Source organism: Moschus berezovskii, chromosome 6 (assembly GCF_049115385.1).
Source record: "Moschus berezovskii isolate FMDL1 chromosome 6, NW_MosBer_1.0, whole genome shotgun sequence".
Taxonomy (NCBI): domain Eukaryota; kingdom Metazoa; phylum Chordata; class Mammalia; order Artiodactyla; family Moschidae; genus Moschus; species Moschus berezovskii.
Genome location: NC_142465.1, coordinates 54190789 through 54214224, shown reverse-complemented (window position 1 = coordinate 54214224; position 23436 = coordinate 54190789). Strand labels below are relative to the sequence as shown.

Here is a 23436-nt window from a genome sequence, read left to right as displayed (position 1 = left end):
CCAATATTTTATAACAATTTTAAATGGACTATAATCATTAAAAATTGTGAATCACAATGTTGTATACCTAAAACATATAATATTATAAATCAACTATACCTGAATTTAACAAATAAAAGAATTCCGTAATAACAGTCATAGAGGCAGATGAACATGCTCTTGAGTATGGGGGGACGGTCAGATAGACTGATCAGTATCCTAGATCTGCCCCTGTTCCTCTGAGTAACTTCCAAGGGCAAGTTTCCTAGTGTCTCTATACCTCCGTTTTCCCATCTGTAAAATGAGGATTGTGATAGTACCTATCCCACTGTGCTGTTTTGGTATTTTAGTTACTTCATGTGCTTAAGATACCGTAAGTATTTAATAAACATTATCTAAATAGGAATAAGCTTTGAGATCTTGCTTCCCTATATACCCATTTCAAATTATTGCCATATTTCATTTAAAAAATAACCACAAAATCCCTCTGCTGAGAACTCCAAAAAACAGCAGGAATGTAGTTTTCACAAACAAATGAGCTTAGAAAAGCAAAAGCCCAGAAAAAATACAATATCAGCACAATCATTTTGAAATTGAGTTTCCAGTTTTTCCCACTGGGAGTCAGCAATTTGCTAAGATTCATATAGAAATGAACTGTTTTTAATCTCTTGGCACCTATGATAATAGATTATAATATCAAACTATTTTTTTCAAAAAGGCAAAAACAAATTTCATAAGAAAAAGCACACTAATCTCTTCATACTGAAAATCAATTCATATGTAATGGGAGGTCTTATCTTACCGCATAAATTCAAATTAGATTCGGTAGTCTATATTTCTACAGAGAAGTTATGGATAATCACAACTTCTCTGAAAATTCAGATAATATTTGCTTATATATAGATGACAAACTTTGACTAATTTAAATAAGAAAATGTCTAGTCCCAGAAGACTCCATTATTCAGTTTAGGAATAAGAGGAAATTTTATATTAAAGTCAACAGATATTCTGTATTTCATGAGCTAGAAAACATAACCTCACCCAAATTAAGTGGCAGGAGAATTCTTGATTTAATGATAAGTTCTATTTTTCCTGTATTTTTTCATTTTTACAAACATTTAACATCAGTTATACCTTACATTGTATCATACTTTATAGCTGGAATGGTTTTTCATAAATTATCTCAGAAGCCCTGTGTATATATTCACAATAATCATATTATAGAACTCACAACTGTGACAGAATCCTAACTTGAAAACCCAAAGAATATTTACTTTTTTTTAAACTGAAGATGCCTTGTAGGTACAGACCATTTCCTATGTGTCTTATACATATATCTGCATCCTTCGTGGTACCTTAAATTACTATACTTTAAATATATTGCCTTTAGTAATTAACTTTGCAAGAAATATGCTTTTCCTGAGTCCAGATAGAGGCAGGCCTCTCCTTGCCTTCAGGTATAAATTTCAAGCCACACAAAGTGAGAGCCTGTTCTATTATACAATTAACTTTAAAATCACTTTATATAATATAGCACCAAAATTAAAACGGATACTTTTTTAGAGTAAACATATGAAGACGTGTAGAAATTCTAAGCTATCTAGATAATAATCTTTAAAAAAAAAAACCCCCAAACATTATGTTATTTAACCCGTATACCTCAGAACACATCTCAAAATAAATGGAACATTTCCTTGCAAACTCATCATTATCACACCAACAAACTTATCAGTAATTCTATGGTATTGTCTAATACCCAGCCCGTATTCAAATGTTCTCTCTTGCCTTAAAATATATTTTTATATTTGGCTTGCTAAAATCAAGATCTAAAAAAGATAATGGTTATATTTGCTTGCTGTGTTTCTTAGTTCTTTCAAAAACTTTAACTATGGAAATTTTCATACACAAAAATGGAGAAAATCACATAAAAACCCCCCACATACCCATCACTAAGCTTCAGTAATTTTCAACATTTTGCCAGTCTCGTTTTATCTATTGCCTTACAAACACACACATACACACACACCCCTTTAAAAATTCTGAGATAAAATATACATAACATAAAATTTACCATTTTAACTATTTTCAGGTGTATTAATACAATTCAGCAGCAGTAAGCGCAATCATAATATTGTGCAACATCACTACTACCTATTTCTAGAACTTTTTCATCATCCCAAACAGAAACTCTGCATCCATCAATCAATAAGTCTCCATTCCTCTCTCCCTAGCTCCTAGTAACCCATATTCTGGTTTTTGTTTCTATGAATTTGCCTATTTTAGGTATCTCATATAAGTGGAACCATAAAATATTTGTCCTTTTACGACTGACTTATTTCACATAGCATTATGTCTTCAAGGCTCATCTGTATTGTCACATGTATCAGAATTTCATTCCTTAAGGCTGACACACCCATACTTTAAGTCAGATTCCAATTTAACTGTGGAGCAGCAAACAGCCCTCCACTTTTCTTGGCTGGGCAATCCCATGGACAGAGGAGCCTGGCGGGCTACAGTCCGTGAGGTTGCAAGAGAGTCAGATACAACTGAGGTACTATACCACAACAAACCAGTTTAATTGAACAAAGATGTGCCACAGGTGGTGCTCTTTGTTTCATGTTATGTCAAATAATGACGCACAAAATTTTTAAGTGCCTCATTAGAGCATCCCAGTTAAGTGATGCTGCTGCTGCTGCTGCTGAGTCACTTCAGTCGTGTCCGACTCTGTGTGACCCCATAGACGGAAGCCCACCAGGCTCCCCCGTCCCTGGGATTCTCCAGGCAAGAACACTGGAGTGGGTTGCCATTTCCTTCTCTAATGTGTGAAAGTGAAAAGTGCAAGTGAAGTCGCTCAGTCATGTCTGACCCTCAGCGACCCCACGGACTGCAGCCCACCAGGCTCCTCCATCCATGGGATTTTCTAGGCAATAGTACTGGAGTGGCTTGCCATTGCCTTCTCCGGGTAAGTGATGCTAAGACTGATCAATTGTTTAGTTATTTACATGATCCCTCGATTTTGAAGTTCCACTTCACCTTTCTATCTAATAGTTCCATCCATTGAGATCATTGCATGAATCTTTTATTTCATTTGAGGTTGGAAAAACGGTAATTTTCTATTTCTATCAAAGCTTCCACATTTATTAGCTGGAATTCTGTAAAATTAAATTTGTTCTCATCAACTTGAGCTACTTGGTTACCCTGAACTAACTACAGTTTATGCAGGAAAGGCAGGATAAATGCTTAATTTTTTCCATTTGTTTGGTTATTTGCAGAGAAATGAATTAATGCCCTATTTACTTCTAATGGAGTTTAGTTTATTTTTATTTCTTAATAGAAGGAGGGTAGGAGAGAGGACTTTCCATGATGCATCATCATACACTTTGGAATTTTTATATATTCATTATGTTTTAGATGCTCAACATCACTCATAATTAGAGAAATGCAAATTAAAACCACAGTAAGGTATCATTTCACGCCAGTCAGAATGGCTGCTATCCAAAAGTCTACAAGCAATAAATGCTGGAGAGGGTGTGGAGAAAAGGGAACCCTCTTACACTGTTGGTGGGAATGCAAACTAGTACAGCCACTATGGAGAACAGTGTGGAGATTCCTTAAAAAACTGGAAATAGAACTGCCATCAGTTCAGTTCAGTTCAGTCGCTCAGTCGTGTCTGACTCTCCGCGACCCCATGAATCACAGCACGCCAGGCCTCCCTGTCCATCACCAACTCCCGGAGTACACTCAAACCCATGTCCACAGAGTTGGTGATGCCATCCAGCCATCTCATTCTCCGTTGTCCCCTTCTCCTCCCGCCCCCAACCTTTCCCAGCATCAGAGTCTTTTCCAGTGAGTCAACCCGTCGCATGAGGTGGCCAAAGTATTGCAGTTTCAGCTTCAGCATCAGTCCTTCCAATGAACACCCAGGATTGATCTCCTTTAGAACGGCCATACAACCCAGCAATCCCACTCCTGGGCATACACACCGAGGAAACCAGAATTGAAAGAGACACATGTACCCCAATGTTCATCGCAGCACTGTTTATAATAGCCAGGACATGGAAGCAACCTAGATGTCCATCAGCAGACGAATGGATAAGAAAGCTTTGGTACATATACACAATGGAGTACTACTCAGCGATTAAAAAGAATACATTTGAATTAGTTCTAATGAGGTGGACGAAACTGGAGCCTATTATACAGAGTGAAGTAAGCCAGAAAGAAAAACACCAATACAGTATATTAACACACATATATGGAATATAGCAAGAGGATTACGATAACCCTGTATACGAGATAACAGCAGAGACTTGGATGTGTGGAGCAGTCTTTTGGACTCTGTGGGAGAGGGCGAGGGTGGGATAATTTGGGAGAATGGATTGAAACATGTATATTATCATATGTGAAACGAATCTGACGTGGTTGGGGGCTCCCCACCTCAACACTCTGTGGATTCAAGAGGCCGTTTCTTCCGGAAGTGTATAAATTAGCCTGGGATAGAACCTGCACACTGAATTTACTAATTAAGAAATGAGAAACCAGAACTATAAAGGTGGTATAAAAATACAAGAAATTATTCTTAAGTAATTTTTTAAAACTTTGAACAGAGTTACAGATTTTGCCATTTGTTATAAACTGGTATATGTAATTTAACCAGAACCATGAGAAAGTTGGTATTGTGTAAATTCTGAGGCACTTTCGACATGCTGTAGGAGTGATGTGGACTTTCTTGAGTTTTACACATTCATAAGTGAATGGTCTGTATCTTGTGCCTTTGTTGGTTTTCTGTGAGCTGTGGTTTCTGGGAAGTGAGCAGCTCTCATTCCTGTAACTCTTGTAACCCAGTCATTCGTGTGCCTCCTTCATGAGGATTCAGTGCGGCTGTGGTGCTGTTATTTCTCTGATAGGAACTCTAACTCAGTGTAAAGCCCCAAAGATCTGTTACTTATTTTTATTTTATATTGTACTATATTTTATTTATAGTGTTGTGTTTGTTTCAGGTGTATAGCAAAGGGATACAGTCATATATATATATGAATTAACAAAAGCAGTTCCCGTCTTTTGATGGGGAGTTCGTGGTTTATAATATAAATGGCATTATTTTGAGAAAGGGATAACTTAGGTATGGCATTGGGTTTTTTTTTCTTTTTGCAGCTTGAGGCAGTTGTAAAATAACTTAATGTAGCTTTTTGCAACTGTGTATTCTATTTTTTTCATTTGGTGATATTTTAACTGTTAATGTTTATGGCATTGTGCTTTGTACCATTTATTAAATTTTATAAATTAAAAAAAAAAACAGAAGGAGGGTAGGAGAGAGGACTTTCAATGATGCATCATCATACACTTTGGAATTTTTATATATTCATTATGTTTTAACCATCTCATTCATTATTTTTTCTGATCTTGTGTTGTCTATCTTTGGTTATTAGGAGCCCCTTCACGGCCCTGTTGCTCTTTGCATTCTGCCTCAAGCTGTTTCAAACTTATCTGTGTATTTCCTGCTGCAGGCCTAGAATCAGTCATTCTTCCAAGGAACTTTGGGTCCTTTTAATGGGGAATGAATTGTATCTTTTAAAATTAAACTTTCCCTTAGTTTATTTACATCATCCCCAGTATATGTCACTATCATAAATCTCTCAAAACTCACTTATGACTTAATATCAAAGTTATTGGAATCATCAATTCACAGAGTGTTTTTTTCTGTGCAAAGCACTGTTTTAAGTAAGAAAAATACAAAAATTAATAAGAGATCCTTCTTGCCTTCCAGGGTGGTGGTGGTGGTTTAGTTGCTAAGTTGTGTCCAACTCTTGTGACCTCATGGACTGTAGCCCACCATGCTCCTCTGTCCATGTGATTTCCCAGGCAAGAATACTGGAGTGATTGTCATTTTCTTCTCTAAGGGATCTTCCCGACCCAGGGATCAAACCCCTGACTCCTGCATTGCAGGTGGATTCTTTACCCCTGAGCCACAAAGGAAGTCCATTGCCTTCCAGGGGCTCACAGTTTATTGGAATAGTCACATCGCAAGTAACTGCTTCAGTGTAAGGCTGACTGTGATGAGAACATAGTAGTACTATAAAGTCTGGATAAAATCTAAGTTCCTTTGTCTCGCATATAAGGTCCAGCCTCTATCTCATTTCATTCATTCATTCATTGTATAAAGCTTACTGGCAGTCTGCTATGTGCTAGTGACCAAGGTACAGTTCAGTTCAGTTCAGTCACTCAGTCGTGTCCGACTCTCCGCGATCCGATGAATCACAGCACGCCAGGCCTCCCTGTCCATCACCAACTCCCGGAGTTCACTCAAACTCATGTCCACAGAGTTGGTGATGCCATCCAGCCATCTCATTCTCTGTCGTCCCCTTCTCCTCCTGCCCCCAACCTTTCCCAGCATCAGAGTCTTTTCCAGTGAGTCAACTCATCGCATGAGGTGGCCAAAGTATTGCAGTTTCAGCTTTAGCATCAGTCCTTCCAATGAATACCCAGGATCGATCTCCCTTAGAATGGACTGGTTGAGTCTCCTTGCAGTCCAAGGGACTCTCAAGAGTCTTCTCCAACACCACAGTTCAAAAGCATCAATTCTTCGGCGATCAGCTTTCTTCACAGTCCAACTCTCACATCCATACGTGACCACGGGAAAAACCATAGCCTTGACTAGACGGACCTTTGTTGGCAAAGTAATGTCTCTGCTTTTTAATATACTATCAAGGTTGGTCATAACTTTCCTTCCAAGGAGTAAGCGTCTTTTAATTTCATGGCTGCAATGAGCATCCGCAGTGATTTTGGAGCCCCCAAAAATAAAGTCTGACACTGTTTCCACTGTTTTTCCATCTATTTCCCATGAAGTGATGGGACCAGATGCCATGATCTTTGTACAGCCCCCCCTTAAGAAGCATATTTCCTAATGGGGCAGCGCATAAACAAGCACATAATACAGAGCGGACAATGCTACAAGTTGTGTAACCACAGGATTTTATGGAGGGGCCCTCTTAACTTACTTTGAGAAATGATTTTTAGAAAAAGGGATAATGAGCTAAGACTTGAACTGACATTTCTATGAAGAGGAAGAAGAGAAGCGGGTAAGTTCTAGAATGGAGGCCATCATGTTAGAATCCAGATGAACAGGGAGCTTTTTGAGAGCTACAAGTTCTCTAGGATCAGGAATTTAAGGTAGGAGTGTGGGGGACACAACAGTTGAGGATAGAAAAATAAAGAGATAGTAGGAAGATTTGTAAAAAGGTGTTATAGAGTGTAGACCTTCTAAGGGCACTGCGGAGCTCTTCAAAGGCTTTAAGGGAGAAGTGACATGATCAGATTTGTGCTTCTGAAAGATTCCTATGTCATGCTGAGGAAAGGTCTAGCGAGGTGCAAGAGTGAAGGCAGACACCAGCAAGGAAAATACTGGTGGGAGCCCAAAACAGAAATAACTGGACCTGAGCATATGGCAGTGGAAAGAAGTGGGTGTTATCCAGATATATTCAGTAGGTACAATAAATCATGTGGCGATGACTGGATGTAGAGGGTAGGCATCTGGGGATCCAGGACCCTGGCTTAGGCTGTCTGGAGATACTGACATCATGCCCTGTTTAGGAAACATAGACAGAAGGTCAGGTCACAGAAAGAAGAGGCTGAGCCCTGTTTTGAATGTGCTGACGTTATGGCTCCTGTGACACATACAAGAAGTGATGTCCCATAGATTATAGTATTTGCAATTCAGGGCATGAAGTGATATAAATGTGATGGTCAGCAACTCACAGAGTTAGGAGAGGCAAAGAGAACAACCCCCACCTCCTATGTAACTCTGACCTGTCATCACTTCTTACCTGTATGGCTTTTCACCTCCAGTAGCAGGACTGAACTCACTAACATATAGGGGATCTTGTAAAAGAGTAGCTTTCTGAAAGAGGAAAAAAGTGGGAATAGTTAGAATTTTTGTTGAATGAAAATCAATTCCGCTTACTTTTAGTCAATATCATATATCTATCTTTCTTTAATCCCCTCTACAGTACATGATTTTTAACTCATTCCAGTATTTGATAATACCACAGGGAATTTTTTCCTTACATGGTTTTTTTTTTAGTTTTAAACATAACACTTGCTCATTGTATCAAGATCAAACAGTACAGAAATGTGTAAATGATAAAAAGTTCCCTATCCCTCACTACCACTTCTGTCTCAATTTTCAAAACACCTTGCTGTTGTTGGTTTGGTTTATATTCTTTCAGGAAGATAAAAACATATTAATTATAATATATATTTATAATATTTACACATTAGATGATATATATTTATAATATTTATTTAATACTAGCCACATCATATCACATGTTAATCTGGAGGTTCATTTTCACTTAATACATAGTGGACAGTTCTTCATTTCTGTTTATATAGATTTACTTCAGTCTTTTTAATAATTACAGTATTACATTGCCAAGATATACAATAATTTTGTTACCTGTTCCCCCTTTAATGGGGTTATTTTTTCCTTAAATCATTAGTGTTGCCATTTCCCATTCATTCTGGGTCTTAAAACAAACTGGCATGTAATGTTCGGTAAGTTCTCTAAATAATTTTTTGTTTATTTTGAGGCTTAACAGACAGGTCAGAAGGGATTTCTGAAATGTTTCTGATTTACAGCTCCAAATAACTTCTGTCTTACTCCTTATAAATAGAATATGGTGGTAGGCGCATGTGTAGGGGGGGGATTATGTGCTTTGTCTTACTATTTTTGTCATCATTCTATGTTTTTTCTTTTTTTAAAAAAGCTGCCCTTTTTCCCTCTCCAAATTTATCCTTGCCTTAAATCTAGAATTTTAATTTGAGGATATTCCTTAGTTATTCAGCTTTCTAGCAGTTATCTTCACAACGTCAGGGCAAAGAATTGCCATATTTTGTCTTCGTAGAATTTGAGATTCTAAACAACAGAGATCATAATTACTTTTGGTAAAATTTACAGATAAAATGGCTTACTCCCAGAGACAACTCTTTGGAAACCCTTAAAATCAGAATGAGTGCTAATTTCTAACTGGATGGTTTAGGTTAATTTTACCTGAAAGTATACAGAGAGTTAAGATGTCTTTTCCCAGGAGCATTTCCATACCTCAACAGGAAAGAAATCTCAGACACAATAGATCAATTACCCAAGATAAATCTGATTTCGGAGATTATTTTTTTTCCATTTCCTAAAATCTATGAAGATAGCCAAGACTAACCAAGGGTAACCACCCTAATTAGAGAATTCAACAATTTCACCAAAAATGTCACACTTTTTAAAATGTTTCAGTTCAGTTCAGTCGCTCAGTCGTGTCCGACTCTTTGCGACCCCATGAATCACAGCACACCAGGCCTCCCTGTCCATCACCAACTCCCGGAGTTCACTCAAACTCATGTCCATCGAGTCGGTGATGCCATCCAGCCACCTCATTCTCTGTCGTCCCCGTCTCCTCCCACCCCCAATCCCTCCCAGCATCAGAGTCTTTTCCAGTGAGTCAACTTATCGCATGAGGTGGCCAATTAAAATGTTTATATTGAGTTAATACCGTTTTCACTAGAATAAATGCTAACCTAATTGATTCATCATTTGTATATGAAATATTTGCTTACTTGTTTTCCATCTTTCAAGGGATAGAACGTTGTTTAATAATAATGTCTGCCAACTCATAAGGATAACCCCCTCCATCCACATTATTTCAGTGCATAGAAAAAAAATCAGTCTATCTGGGTTCAAATCCCAGTTCTGTGTTAGTTATATAATCTTGAACATATTATTTAACTTCCCTATACCTCAGCTTCCTCATCTATGAGATAATAGTCTTAACCTCCTAGGACTATTGTACAGATTAAATGAGTTAATATACAGAAAGCATCAGCACAGTTAATAACACTGATAATAACAGTACGTTAGTTATTTGTTGTTGCTTTTATTATCAGAAGGGCTATGAGTTGGCCCATCTGACTTACCCCAAGCATGCCTCTACTGCAGAATTTTAAAGTAGTACTTAAAACTAGGAGTTAGTTAATTCTGGAAGCATAAACAGTCATTTTGAAATATTTAGGCAGAGTTTTAAAAGTCAATTAAGTTTTGGGTTTTCTGTTAGAATATATAAGGCCTTCTTTTAAGAGAACAAGATTTTCCCTCTATGATTCACATACATTCTTAATTTGGAGAAGGCTGTTTAAAATTTAACAGATGAATTTTAAACATTTAACATTTAATTTAAACATTAAATATTCTGAACTGTGCTATGAGAAAAAAACTAGAGTTGCCTTGCAGTCTTCCAAATTTGGGGCCTTATAAAACCCCTCCTTCCTAGCTTCTTCTGAGTGATAAGAGTCTTTCATACCTCTTAACATTATTATGAAAGACTCTTTTCAATCAGAAGGGCTTCCCTTATGGCTCACCTGATAAAGAATCCACCTACAATTCGGGAGACCTGGGTTCGATCCCTGGGTTGGGAAGATCTGCTGGAGAAGGGATAGACTACCCACTCCAGTATTCTTGGGCTTCCCTTGTGGCTCAGCTGGTAAAGAATCCATCCACAATGCAGACCTGAGTTTGATCCCTGGGTTGGGAAGATCCCCTGGAGAAGGGAAAGGCTACCCACTCCAGTATTCTGGCCTGGAGAATTTCATGGACTGTATAGCCAATGGGGTTGCAAAGAGTTAGACACGACTGAGTGACTTTCATTTCAACATTATTATATTCGAAGATCAGCAATAAAAATTATATATCACTGAAGGGAACTAAAAAGAGTCATATTCTAAAACTGATCCTGATGTTATAAAAAGATTACTAAATGAGAGTTCTGCCTCTGCCTCTAAACTTACTACACAATGTTGAGTAAATTACTTGGAATTTTTTTTTGCTTCAGTCTCCTCATTTATAAAATAAAGGACATAAGCCAGGTGCTCTCTATAAAATTATCTGATCTTATGACAATGACTCCCACTAACCTACCTTCAATACCACAGCTAAGAAATAATGAAACATATTGACCATGTTGAGCTTTGTCCTCACTGAAAGCTGAATGGTTAAAAAATCTTTACCCCTTGTGTGTGTGTTAAGTCACTTCAATTGTGTCCAACTCTTTGCAACGCTGTGGACCATAGCTCATCAGGCTCCTCTGTCCATGGGATTCTCTAGGCGAGGATACTGGAGTGGGATGCCATGCCCTCCTCCAAGGGATCTTCCCGACCCAGGGATCGAACCCGTGTCTCTTAAATCTCCTGCACTGGCAGGCAGGTTTTTTACCACTACCACCATCTGGGAAGCCTGAGAAATCACCCCAGCTAACTGTAAAAAAACCACACTGCTCACAAATATTCCAAAATAAGACCTGTCTCCAACCTTCCTCACTGATTCCCACGAGACTTATGGCCAACTCCCCTATTTATTACTTGCCTTGTGAAACCTCAAGCCCATGTCCTTTTCTTTAAGACACTTTTCATTAATGAGCATTTTCCCTATTGCAGTAGCCTGATAAAATCATCTCCTTAATTGTCCAGTGCATTGTGTCTTTCACTATCTTAAATCCCAAGGTTAAGTTTCCAAAATGGGGAGGAAGAGCAGGGAAGCCTATCCTAAAAAATAATACTCAAGCCAAGGTTAACTTAGGAGGGCACTTACTATAATATAATTGTTCCATGAACTTTTTAAGTGCAGAAATATTGATGACGTTGTGGAAATAACATACAAATGAAGTTCTGACTCCTTCTTCTCTAGGTTTGGGTTGCTCTGTAAGGGGGAAGCCAGGGTAGAATTTCCTAAGTAAAACTCATTTCCGTTCCCATTGCACTTGAAAGGGATTTCACTCAGAGAGTCTTTGTGATCTGAAAGCCCCTGTGGTTCCTTTGTGTCTTTTATACAAAATGGCCCACTAGCTTTGCTACTGGCTGATGTGAGCTGACAGCTTCTCCTGGAGGGGTTAGGTAAGGGTCCACGGGCTCTTTGGCCATGAAGGGACAGCTTCTTCAGGTCTGAAGGAGGGCCGAGAGTTGAGTCCTTGGATGCTGTGCTGCTCTCCTGGTGGTACCTGTCAGGTAGAATTTAGAGTTAAATATAATATTCAGAATTTAACACAAAGGAACAAAGAGAACCCAGTGGCCCATTGCAGCAGTTCGAGTCTGAAAGTAAAAGTCTTCACATAAAGGGAATGCTTGTTAGGAGAAAGGAGTGATGTACTCTCACTTGCTGTTCACCACTGACCTAGAGGAGTTATGGTACAATTCTTCAGTATATACTCCTGCTTTCAGAAATACAATTCTACCCTATGTCATTTAAAGAGGCATTTTTTTTACATCTAAAGCATTATGCCTGTCCTTCACAGAGCCCAATACTCTTAGTGAAAGGACTTTTCATTCTAGTTTTGAAACTTGATTGTCCTTTCATTGGGTATTTCTGATGGATACCAGAAAGAAAAAACTATTCATATGGAGAGATGTGAAGAGAGATTTTCTTAAATGGTGTTTTCTTTGACTCAGGTTTTGCTAATACTCTTCTGATTTTTCCAATATCATTGCAATAGCATCAGCAGTTTTTTTCAGAATCAATCTTTTGTCCCATCTTTTGTCTTCCCTGTTCTCTCCAGCTCACCATGACCCATTCCTTTTCTCTGCAGCCCAAGGAAGCAAGTGGCAGAGACTAAGAAGTTGCAGAGTATGAGATCCAAGTTCTAATCCAGGCTCTGCCGCTCAGTGGTTATGTGACTTTGATTGACCTAAGCCTTAATTTCCTAATTTTAAACTAGGAACCAATAGAACCATCTCATTGGGTTTCTATGAGGATTAAGTAAGAAAATACATGCAATACTCAATAGATGCTAGCTATTAATCACTCAGTAGGTGCTAGCTATTAATATTACCCTATATTGTCTTGAATTGCTGGTTTATCATTTTAATTTATCCTTATGAGACTGGAACTTCTATGAAAGTTGGAAACCACTTTGTTTTTATTTGTTCTTAATTTTAAACAGGTGTAGAATTCATTCATCATCTGTGCAATGCTATGAACTAGGCTGACTTTCAACTCTCAGATCCCTCTTCCACTGATTTTACATATGTGTACATGTATGCACGCACACACACACACATGAACATACAAGTGCTCAAAAAGTGATAGCTTTTCTTTATTCTTGTAGGTGATATTTTCTAAAATGTTCTCTATGGGAATTGAATTAAATAGCCAGTGCACAGATTATGTTACATAATGTTATGAAATTAGGTTAAAATGCTCATTTTAGGCACAACATATGTTAAACTAAGATCATGGCATCCGGTCCCATCACTTCATGGCAAATAGATGGGGAAACAATGGAAACAGTGAGAGACTTTATTTTTGGGGGGCTCCAAAATCACTGCAGATGGTGACTGCAGCCGTGAAATTCAAAGACGCTTGGTCCTTAGAAGAAAAGCTATGACCAACCTAGACAGCATATTAAAAAGCAGAGACATCACTTTGCCAACAAAGGTCTGTCTAATCAAAGCTATGGTTTTTCCAGTAGTCACGTATGAATGTGAGAGTTGGACTATAAAGAAAGCTGAGCACTGAAGAATTGATGCTTTTGAACTGTGGTGCTGGAGAAGACTCTTGAGAGTCCCTTGGACTGCAAGGAGATCCAACCAGTCCATCCTAAAGAAAATCAGTCCTGAATATTCATTGGAAGGACTGATGCTGAAGCTGAAACTCTAATACTTTGGCCACCTGATGCAAAGAACTGACTCATTTGAAAAGACCCTGATGCTGGAAAGATTGAAGGCAGGAGGAGAAGGGGACGACAGAGAATGAGATGGCTGGATGGCATCATCGACTCGATGGACATGAATTTGAGTAAGCTGCGGGTGTTGGTGGTGGACGGGGAGGCCTGGCGTGCTGCAGTCCATGGGGTCGCAAAGAGTTGGACACGACTGAGCGACTGAACTGAACTGATCTTAAAGGTCAGCAAAATGATTTCAGGTAATTACAGAAAGGTCCACTTGAAGTGACTGTAATTTACTCAGTTGTATGAAAAATTTATTAGAGAGTTAAAAGAGTTTCTAACAAGGATTACCTTTTTGACAGCATAAATTAAAACACCACAGACATTATAGCTTCACCAATTAAGCAAGCCAACCATAAAGCTAAACTTTATTTTTCATTTAAAATTCAGTAATACCCACTCTTAGTAGTCTGATTAAAGAGTAGTTCATTATTAAGCAAGAGTTCTAGAACCTTGAATTTCCACACTTGTCGACTTCATATTTATAGTACTAGGATGCTAAAAGTCAAGTGTTTTTCTAATGAGCTGATTATGTATCTCTAGGGAGAGCCCAGCCATAAAGGAGTAAGCAATGAGAGAACTGGGAAAGATAACTCCAATATCAAAATTATGCACAAATGATTGTTCTCCTTTTCCCCTCCACATCAAACATAGCCATATTCACTCCTTGAGGCTGAAACCATCAAAAAGCAACAGTCCAAAAAACAACAAGCAACATTAAACAGCTTCAGAAAAATCCATTAGATGCAAGGTCGACTAAGAATGCAAAGTACATATAATCTAGTGTATTGATTCTATCAAGAAATGAGGAAAAATTGTAAGTAGAATTTATTTAACTTCTTTCTCATCTTTTTCAAGAGTTTTAAAATCAAATACAAAAAAATAATTATTTTATTTTTAAAACTCTTAAGAAGGAAGAGAAGTTAAATATAGAAATAGGGAATTTAGTTTTCATGGAAAGCAAAGCACCTATTCGAGGAAGTAGATTAATGTATAAAATAGAAAAAACAAGCAGAACAATAAAGAACAATGATTCTTCCATAAAAAAATCATATAGGCCTAGATCTCAAGATGTAGAATTTCAGCTCTCCTGGATAAAAAATTCCCCACGAAGGCTCTACTAAAGCAGAATTGGTGAGATATAAGCAATTTTATGTAAAATAATTCAAAATTGGAAAGTTATTAATATTTAAGTATAATCAAGAGGCTAGCAGAGACCAGTACCAAACTCTTCATGTGACCCAGAGTCACATAACATAATATTCAACACAGTTAGCACTCTGAATTGTATATTTTATGGCAACCCACTCCAATATTCTTGCCTGGAGAATCCCAAGGACAAAGGTGCCTGGCAGTCTACAGTCCATAGGGTTGCAAAGAGTTGGACATGCCTGAAGCGACTTATCATACACACATGCCAAATTATTGCACAATAGCATTTTTAATAGCTTTTTACAATTATTTACTTATTTTTATTTTTGGCTGTGCTGGGTCTTCATTGCTGCATGAGCTTTTCTCTAGTTGTGGCAACCAGGGGCTACATTCCAGCTGTAGTATACCGGCTTCTCATTGTAGCAGCTTCTCCTGTTGTGGACCATGAGCTCTAGGTGCACGGGCTTCAGTACTTGTGGCACACAGGCTCAGTAGTGGCAGCTCCTGGGCTCTAGAGCACAGGCTCGGTAGTTGCGGCACACCGACTTAGTTGCTTCTCAGCATGTGGGGTCTTCTAAGACCAGGGATTGAACTCGTTTCTCCCGCACTGGCAGACAGATTCTTTACCACTGAGCCACCTGGGAAGCCCACACAAAAGCATTTTTATTCTTTAAATACCATGGATGGAGGAGCCTGGTAGGCTGCAGTCCGTGGGGTCGCTAAAGGTCGGACACGACTGAGCGACTTCACTTTCACTTTCACACGTTGGAGAAGGAAATGGCAACCCACTCCAGTGTTCTTGCCTGGAGAATCCCAGGGACGGGGGAGCCTGGTGGGCTTCCGTCTATGGGGTCACACAGAGTCGGACACGACTGAAGTGACTTAGCAGCAGCAGCAGCAGTGAGAGTGGAAAAGAGGAAAGGTATTCTGTTCCAAGACTTGATCAAGGGTTCTGAGGATGCCGAGTAGATTATTGTTTAGTGACTGACTTACAGATAATTAGCAATAACAACAGAGCTAAGTTTAATAGGGATTTACTAAGTGTCACACAGTTCAAGTACTTTACATGTACAGTTGACCCTTGAACAACATGGGGTTGGGGTGCTGACCCTCTACACAGTTGAAAATCAACACGTAACACTTTAGAGTCACCCCTCTGTATCCAAGGTTCCATATCTGAGGACTGTGTAGGACCGTAGTAGGTACCTATTAAAGAAATATGCATATAAATGAACCCACAAAACTCAAACCTGTGTTGTTCAAGGGTCAACAGTACATGATTTAGTTCTTTATGTATCATCCCTGTGGGATAGGTACCTTTGTGAGCCCGATCCTACACTGAGGAGTGAAGCCCTGGGAAGGTGAAATAGTCCAAGACAGAGTCCAGACTTGAAGTTATCCAGTACAACTACTGAGCCTGCATGTTTTACTCTACTATGCAGAAAAGAGTAACACAGATTCCCTTTTTCCAGTTTCTGCCAAGAAATGTTTCTTCTTAGAGAAAGATATAAGGTTCAACTTCTTGATTGTTTTTTTCCCCTTCTATTTTGCTAATGATATTAAGTGCAACACATTCTCATTTCATAAAGGTGCCAAGGTGGTCACCTCTGCCATGTGGTGGTGGTTTAGTCGCTCAGCCATGTCTGACTCTTGCAACCCCACGGACTGTAGCCTGCCAGGCTCCTCTGTCCATGGGATTCTCCAGCAAGACTGCTGGAGTGGGTTGCCATTTTCTTCTCCAGGGGATCTTCCCAACCCAGGGATTGACCCCGGCTGAATTCTGTTTATTAAACAGATTGGTTTCTTCAGTTCATCCTTCTATTTGCCATGCCCTATGGTTAGAAAGTCTGCTTTTAAGTTTCCATTAGCTAGATATCAGTAGAGGCAGATGTAAACTTAGATCAAAATCCACCCTAGTGGGTATGAGCTGAGCAGATCTAGACTGAAGGCTAAGCATTGTCACTCTTTTCTTTTTGGATTATTCAGGGTGAATTCAGTTGAATTTATATAAATCTGACTCTGTGCCAGCACTGTAAAAATGTTCTGTTGATCTCTGTGTTTTCCTTTTATATGTGCAATCAATAGGCAGTCTTTTCCCCGACAGCTTTAGGGGACTCTTAAGTAGGTCACAATAAACTTGTCCTCAAGGAGCATTTTGAGGAGACATCTGCTTGGGTTTTCTCCTGTAAAATGTTTGAGTACATGAAACTATCCACTAATGAAGAGCTATACTAAAGATAGAGAAACCAAAGTAGTGAATCTCATTATCAGAGATCATCACTAGTCTGTTTTCCATCCCTCAGGTGTTAAAAGGTCTGTTGTTTACTATTACCTTGAAAAGTAATCATATTTATGTAAGTCTGATGTCCCAAGATAACTGCTTCCTTCTTATGACCTGCAGCTTCTCATAATTAGGCCTAAAACTTGATACCACAGCGGTGTTTCAAAACCCTCTACACGATAACATTCTTTAGCCCTCTAATTAGTGTTTATCATAGCCTGCCTTTTGTTTACACTTTTGACTCAAATGTTTAATTACGAAGATGGTCGTCCTAGAAAACTGTGGATAGCAGACCTAACTCTACCGCCCCAACCTGTATCCACTCCTCTCCTCCACATGTGCAGCGCACAGAGGCTGCCATGTTTTTAAACCTCTTGGTTTCGGTGCATATTTTCAGCAGTGAATCATTTATTCAAGCTAGGCATCAGAGACTCCCCAGGATTTTTTTTTTTTTTTTGGTTGTGGTGGGTCTTCATTGAAGCTCTCAGGCTCTTCGTTGCTGTGCGTGGGCTTTCTCTAACAGAGGTGTGCAGGCTTCTCGTTGCTGTGGTTTCTGTTGTTGCAGAGCACAGGCTTTAGGGCACACGGGCTTCAGTAGTTCTGCCACACAGGCCTAGCTGCCCCGTGGCATGTGGGATCTTAGTTCCCAGACCAGGGATCAAACCTGTGTCCCCTGCACTGGCAGGCGGATTCTTAACCACTGGACCACCAGGGAGGTCCCAGGATTTTTTAATTTGGTGCAAGAAAGTATGTGAGTTGGCCACCATGTGGTGGTGGGAGCAGTAAAAAGTGAATTTAAGACAGCTGTTGACTTTGCTGTCCCAGAGAAGACATGTTATTCAGTGAAAAAAATAAATAAATAAAGCTGATCCACAAACATCCAAGGAGACAGAGACAAAGTTCTGTGGCACTCAAGTCCCCAGTTCCAGGTATGCCTAATCCAACTTCAGCTTACCATTCCCACATTCCCATGGTGTGGTTTCTAACTTTGGCTGATTGTTCTCACTGTTGTACATCTGAAATCAATCACAGAGCCCAACAAATAGAATATACCAGATTTAACAGGTAAGATAGATGGATCTACATTTATATCTATATATATCTACTGAATGAATGTTGAATAACATGCATTGCCCTGTAATTCCAATATTGCCTAAATTCCCCTTTTAACCTATGTTGGACTGCAGCCACTTTTAACAGAGTTCTAACCTCCAAGATAACGTACAACTACTGCATACATTCCTTATAAATCTCTTTTATTTTTCTAAATTGGAAGAAAACAATGAGGCTATCAGAGTGGTCTAGAAAAATTAGGACACTGTACACCAAATGTGAAATGAAGAATGTTGAATCTGAGAGCATGTGGGGCTCTCCACTGGCACGGCCCCTCCCTCAATACTTCCAGTTATGCAGGCCATGCTAGGAACATCACTTAGTGCCTGGAGACAGGAAAGCAGAGACCCCTCCTCCAAGAATCCAGTAACTTATGGTGCTCAGGGTAACAATAGAATTGCAACCCCTTAAAACATGGCTTCTTATTGCATGGATTTAGATCAAACCATGCTCCTCTAAGCCTATCTAACACAAGCCAGGCTTCTTAAACAAAAAGTTATAATAGTGACATTTAGGTTTAGAAGACCTTTGCACGTCACTGTGCGGCGAGAGAAGGTGAGTATGAGAGTAGGTACAGTGGGAAAAGGACCCTCCCCAGTATCCTGAGTTGTGACACAGCATGGTGCACCACAGGTCTGTGCGTCCTTCCCAAGTAGGAGTTCACTTTTCCTTTGCAGCATTTTACAGTGTTTTCCTAACCTGGCTATTCCCCCCATGTCATACCTGACTTTCAGGGCCCCAACACACCTTAATTTTCCCCCTGTCATCCCCTGAATCCAAGTTCTTAGAATCCTATGCTCCCCTCCTCCTTCTAGTGTCTAGATACTTAAAAGTGTGTAATAGAACCATACTTTGAGTTGTGCAGCTTAGGAAACTCCTTTTAAAATTTACACATGTTCCATTTTTTCCCTGCTTCTGTCGTAGCTTCTACCATTCCCACAATTGCAATATATGAATCACCATGTGTACTATTCCTTCAACAACTGTCATCTGACATCTTGACTCCTTCCCCAAACTGAATAAAACCTTTCTCCTCATTAAATCTCTCTGACAATTTGCTCAAACTCATTGAGGACACTTAGCACGCGTACTTTGCAGTATCTTCATTTATGCAAATGTCATATGTCCTGGTTGGAATCAGCTTCTCAAGGGTAGGAACCATGTCTTACTCATTGTTGTATCTATTACAGGGACCAACTTCCTACTCCACAGAATAAGAGTTCAGTAAATGTTTTTGAATTTGATTTTAATCATTTACTTATATTGAGACACTGTATATTCCATTGAAATGGGAACATTTATAGTTTATATCTAACTGGATTTGAATTTAGAAGAAAGCCTCCCCAAATACCTTCATTATTATATATATGAGATAAATAGAACTCAATTTGAAGATTTTAATAGAGTAAAAGCACTTTAAAAAGCCATTTGAAGTGTAAAATAAATTTTGGTCAGCAAGTTAAAAGCATGAACTGACAATCTCACCTGAAAAAGGATTTATTCAGACTGTTAGACTTTTTGCCTCTCCAAAAGACAGGCCCATTATTCTCTTCTTTGACTAAGGAAAAAAGAAAAGTTAATTGGTCATTAATTACATAATTTGATTGAGCTTATAAAGAAGATACAGTTACAGGTACTGATTTGATGACTTTTATTTATTCATTTAGCTGTATTGAGTCTTAGTTGTCTCATGCAGGCTCTTTCATTGCAGCACACGGACTCTAGTTGTTGCTCAGGCTCAGTAGTTGTGGCGCTTGGGCGGCCTGAACCCTAGAGGGAGGTTCCTCACAGGCTGTTCAGTCCCTGGAGCAGGCCCCTGGGTTTCTTCCACTATTTGGCTCTTCTCTTCCCGCTTTGGATTCCCTAACAGGCTCCAAAATCTTTTCAATAAATTCTCTTTGGCATTAAGGCAGAATCAAATTGTTTGTACTTGCGAGCTAATAACCTTTACTAATACATAAGTGTTTAGGATCCCAGTCATCACAGGCACATTAAATAGTAGGCATTTCACAAATTTGGTACTAAATGTGGTACAAATAACACCTTTGGTTTTTGCTAGAATTAAGTAGAACATATTAGTAGAACACCTGTGGCCTAGGGGTCAGACAAGTTTGAGCCTATCTCTTCTTCAGGACCACACATTACAGGATGTCTAGGAGGTAAACCACAGGAGTCATGCGTACAGAGCAGTACCTCACCCAGGAAACAGGCAGCTTGGAGAACTGGAAACAGAGCACAGCACTGCTGGCATGCTGGAAAGGGGAGAGAGTGCTGGGACTTCTTTGCTAAGAAGCTGATACTACCTACAGTCAACCTGTACCTAGCTAGGTTCAAGTCATCTCGTAAACCTGATCTCATCCAAGTTCACCAACCAAACTTGAACTTTCTCTTTTTGTGTATGAGGACACTAAGAGGTTGTGACAAAACTTTAATGTCAATGTCCCTGCCTCTCTTTATTAGCTTTTTAATTTGTAACAATGGAGTGGCTAAACTTAGGATCATCTGTTCTCCACTGAGAAATGAAGTACGGCTAGAGTTGTGTTTCAACACTTGGTGGCATGTCTGGTCTCCGGGATGCCAGTGATTGGAACCTGGTAAGGCTATATTGGCAATAATGACAAGAGAGCCTGAATACAGATAATAGAGAGATCTGCCCCTGTGTTATCTCGCGTGCACCAGCAGTCTTCAATCTTCTTCAGTAACTTAGGTAGGAAGTCCTTCAGCCATTCAGCACAGTGTGTGTCTGATGGTACATGGTGCTGGTCAGCTGAGGAATACTTTCAGAAGCGATGCGCCAAAAAGAACGAACCTGCTGTTTTGCCTGTAGGAGGTTTGATTATATTTGTCAAATCCTATTCCTGTGGGAAAGACCGACAAGCTTATGTATTGATAAAAATTATCCAGAGACTTCGAGTGACTAGGAGTCTGCACTCCCAATGCAGTGGGTATGGGTTCCATTCCTGGTCGGGGAACTTTTATCCCACATGCTGCATGGAGCAGCCAAAAATTTTTCTTTTAAAAAGTTATCCACTTAACCTAAGAGACTCATCAGTGTCTTGTTGTTTTGGCTTTACCCCACATCACTAGTTTTAAAAAACACCTAGGTTTTAGGTTTAAAATAAAAAGTATGCACATACACGTGTATACATATTCACACACATATAAAAAACTTTGATCCTGTTTTTGTTTCATTAAATTATTGTGTCTCGTTCTGGTTTGGGGATTAGTCCACTTCACTTTATGCCAGTGTTTCAAAATATGCCACTAAAACCTTTAAGGTCCTTTCCATGATTCTAGAACTGCAGTGATCAATTTGGTAGCCATGAGCTACCTGTGGCTATTAACATTTAAATTAATTAAAATTCAGTTAGTAGCACTAGTCATCTGAGGTCCTCAATAACCACAGATAGCTGATGGATACCATTTAGACATAATTAGACTAGATATAGAAAAATTCCATCATTGCAGAAAGTTCTGTTGGATAGTGCTATTCTAGAATGTACCTGAAACTAATGGGCATTAGTAACCCCATTCCTTCTAGAGCTCTTACTGTTAATACAACTCACCATTGTCACTCTGCTGTCACCAAGACTATTCATTTAGAGTTTATTAATTATGCCCTTCATCTAACCATGCATGCGTGCTTACTAAGTCGCTTCAATTGTGTCTGACTCTTTGCAACCCTATGAACTTTAGCCCATAGGCTCCTCTATCTACGGAATTCTCCAGGCAAGAATACTGTAGTGGGTTGCCATAAAATGTGCAATTCAGAGTGCTACCTGTGGCCCATACAGGTATACATGTGTACTATAGAGAAAAGCCTCTTTGTAGCTCCAGAAAAGTTGGGCCTAATTAGAAATCCTGCTTTAAAGTATGGTGATTAAACTCAGTATTTATATTATAAATGATCTGCAATTTTGAGCTTCCTTTGTTAAGATGATCTACTTGATTGGAGTGTGAGCACCTTAACCACATGACACAAATATTCCCTAGGCTTTCTCCCAAGAGATTTGGAGTTCTAATAATTATCTGTATTTAAATACTCAGTAATTAATGTGAGCGGCTTCTCTAGGCATGGCATCATCATTATTAACATGAAGGACTCTAGTAATGACTACCGTCAAATAGACGCTTAGATAGGTTTGAGCGTATCTCTTGTTTCAGAATTACATATTACAGAATGTCCAGGAGGTGAACCACTGGGGTCCTGTGCACAGAGCAATACCTAACCCAGGAATAAGCAGCTTGGAGGCCAAGAGGAGTCTGAGCTCGTCAGTGCTGACTTGCTGGAAAGGGGGAGTGTTTTTTATCCTCCAATGTGTGCTGTGTGACTCCTTGAAACAGCAGTAGTTTCGTGTTTTTGAAAATCCCTTTGCCAAAGTATCAGATGGTACCTTTGGAGATGAAAGTAAAGGAGAGGAGGGGAGAGGTGTCATTCCATGAACATGTGTGTGAACAAACGATACGTTTTTAAAGACTCTTCACTGCTTTTAACATCATTTGCAAAGTTTCTAGGAATTTAAATTTCATAAAACTTCTACCTATAATTGGCTTCTTTAATGCATGTTTTCATCTTCTTATATGTGTTAGGGGAAAAGAAGCCAAGAATAATTATGCTTGTGGACAAGGATAAATATGCATTTAAGGCAACCAACACCAGTTAGATATCCTAATTAGTGTGACAGGAGACCTGGTGAGCAACCAGGGATTTAACAAGTTTGCTAATTAGAGCAACTTTTAAAAACAGTCGCCATGTTCTAGAGTGTCGATGTGGTAAGGTCCTTATCCAGGACAGTGTACACTGGACATTTTTCTCACAGTAGCTATTCAGTACTCCAAGAGGTTGACCCTGATTTTGAGTGGAGTCCAGTGAAGAGTGAACAGGCTGGTATGGCTTGGTCTGGCTATACTGGCTAGATGCTGGAAGTAGAAGGGCCTATCCAGTGAGCCACCGTGGATCTCATTCTTTCTTTCTCCCTCCATGCTAAGCATGTAGTCTTCACAGCTGCCTACTTTCCTGCTGTGTGTCCAGCTCTGGCCACATGATTTCACATAATACAATGACCTTGTGAAGCTAGTAACAGAGACGAGGAAGCTGAGGCTCACAAAAAAGTTGAGTGACTTGCAGACAGTCATACAGCTGGGAAAGGTGAGAACCAG

At 39.3% G+C, this 23436-nt stretch overlaps 2 protein-coding genes across 3 annotated transcripts in view; one reads left to right on the top strand and one right to left on the bottom strand.

Annotated features, from left to right (window-relative positions):
* The window catches only part of XPOT (exportin for tRNA), a 181079-nt gene that overhangs the window by 69739 nt on the left and 87904 nt on the right, over positions 1-23436 (top strand). The gene's annotated exons all lie outside the window — the stretch shown is intronic.
* The window catches only part of C6H12orf56 (chromosome 6 C12orf56 homolog), a 79787-nt gene that overhangs the window by 24518 nt on the left and 31833 nt on the right, over positions 1-23436 (bottom strand). The window contains exons 3-5 of the mRNA XM_055396456.2: positions 19762-19834; positions 11603-12008; positions 7800-7873 (exon numbers count right to left, since the gene is read on the bottom strand). Coding sequence (XP_055252431.2) covers positions 7800-7873; positions 11603-12008; positions 19762-19834 — 553 coding nt within the window. The remainder of the gene's footprint in view (positions 1-7799; positions 7874-11602; positions 12009-19761; positions 19835-23436) is intronic.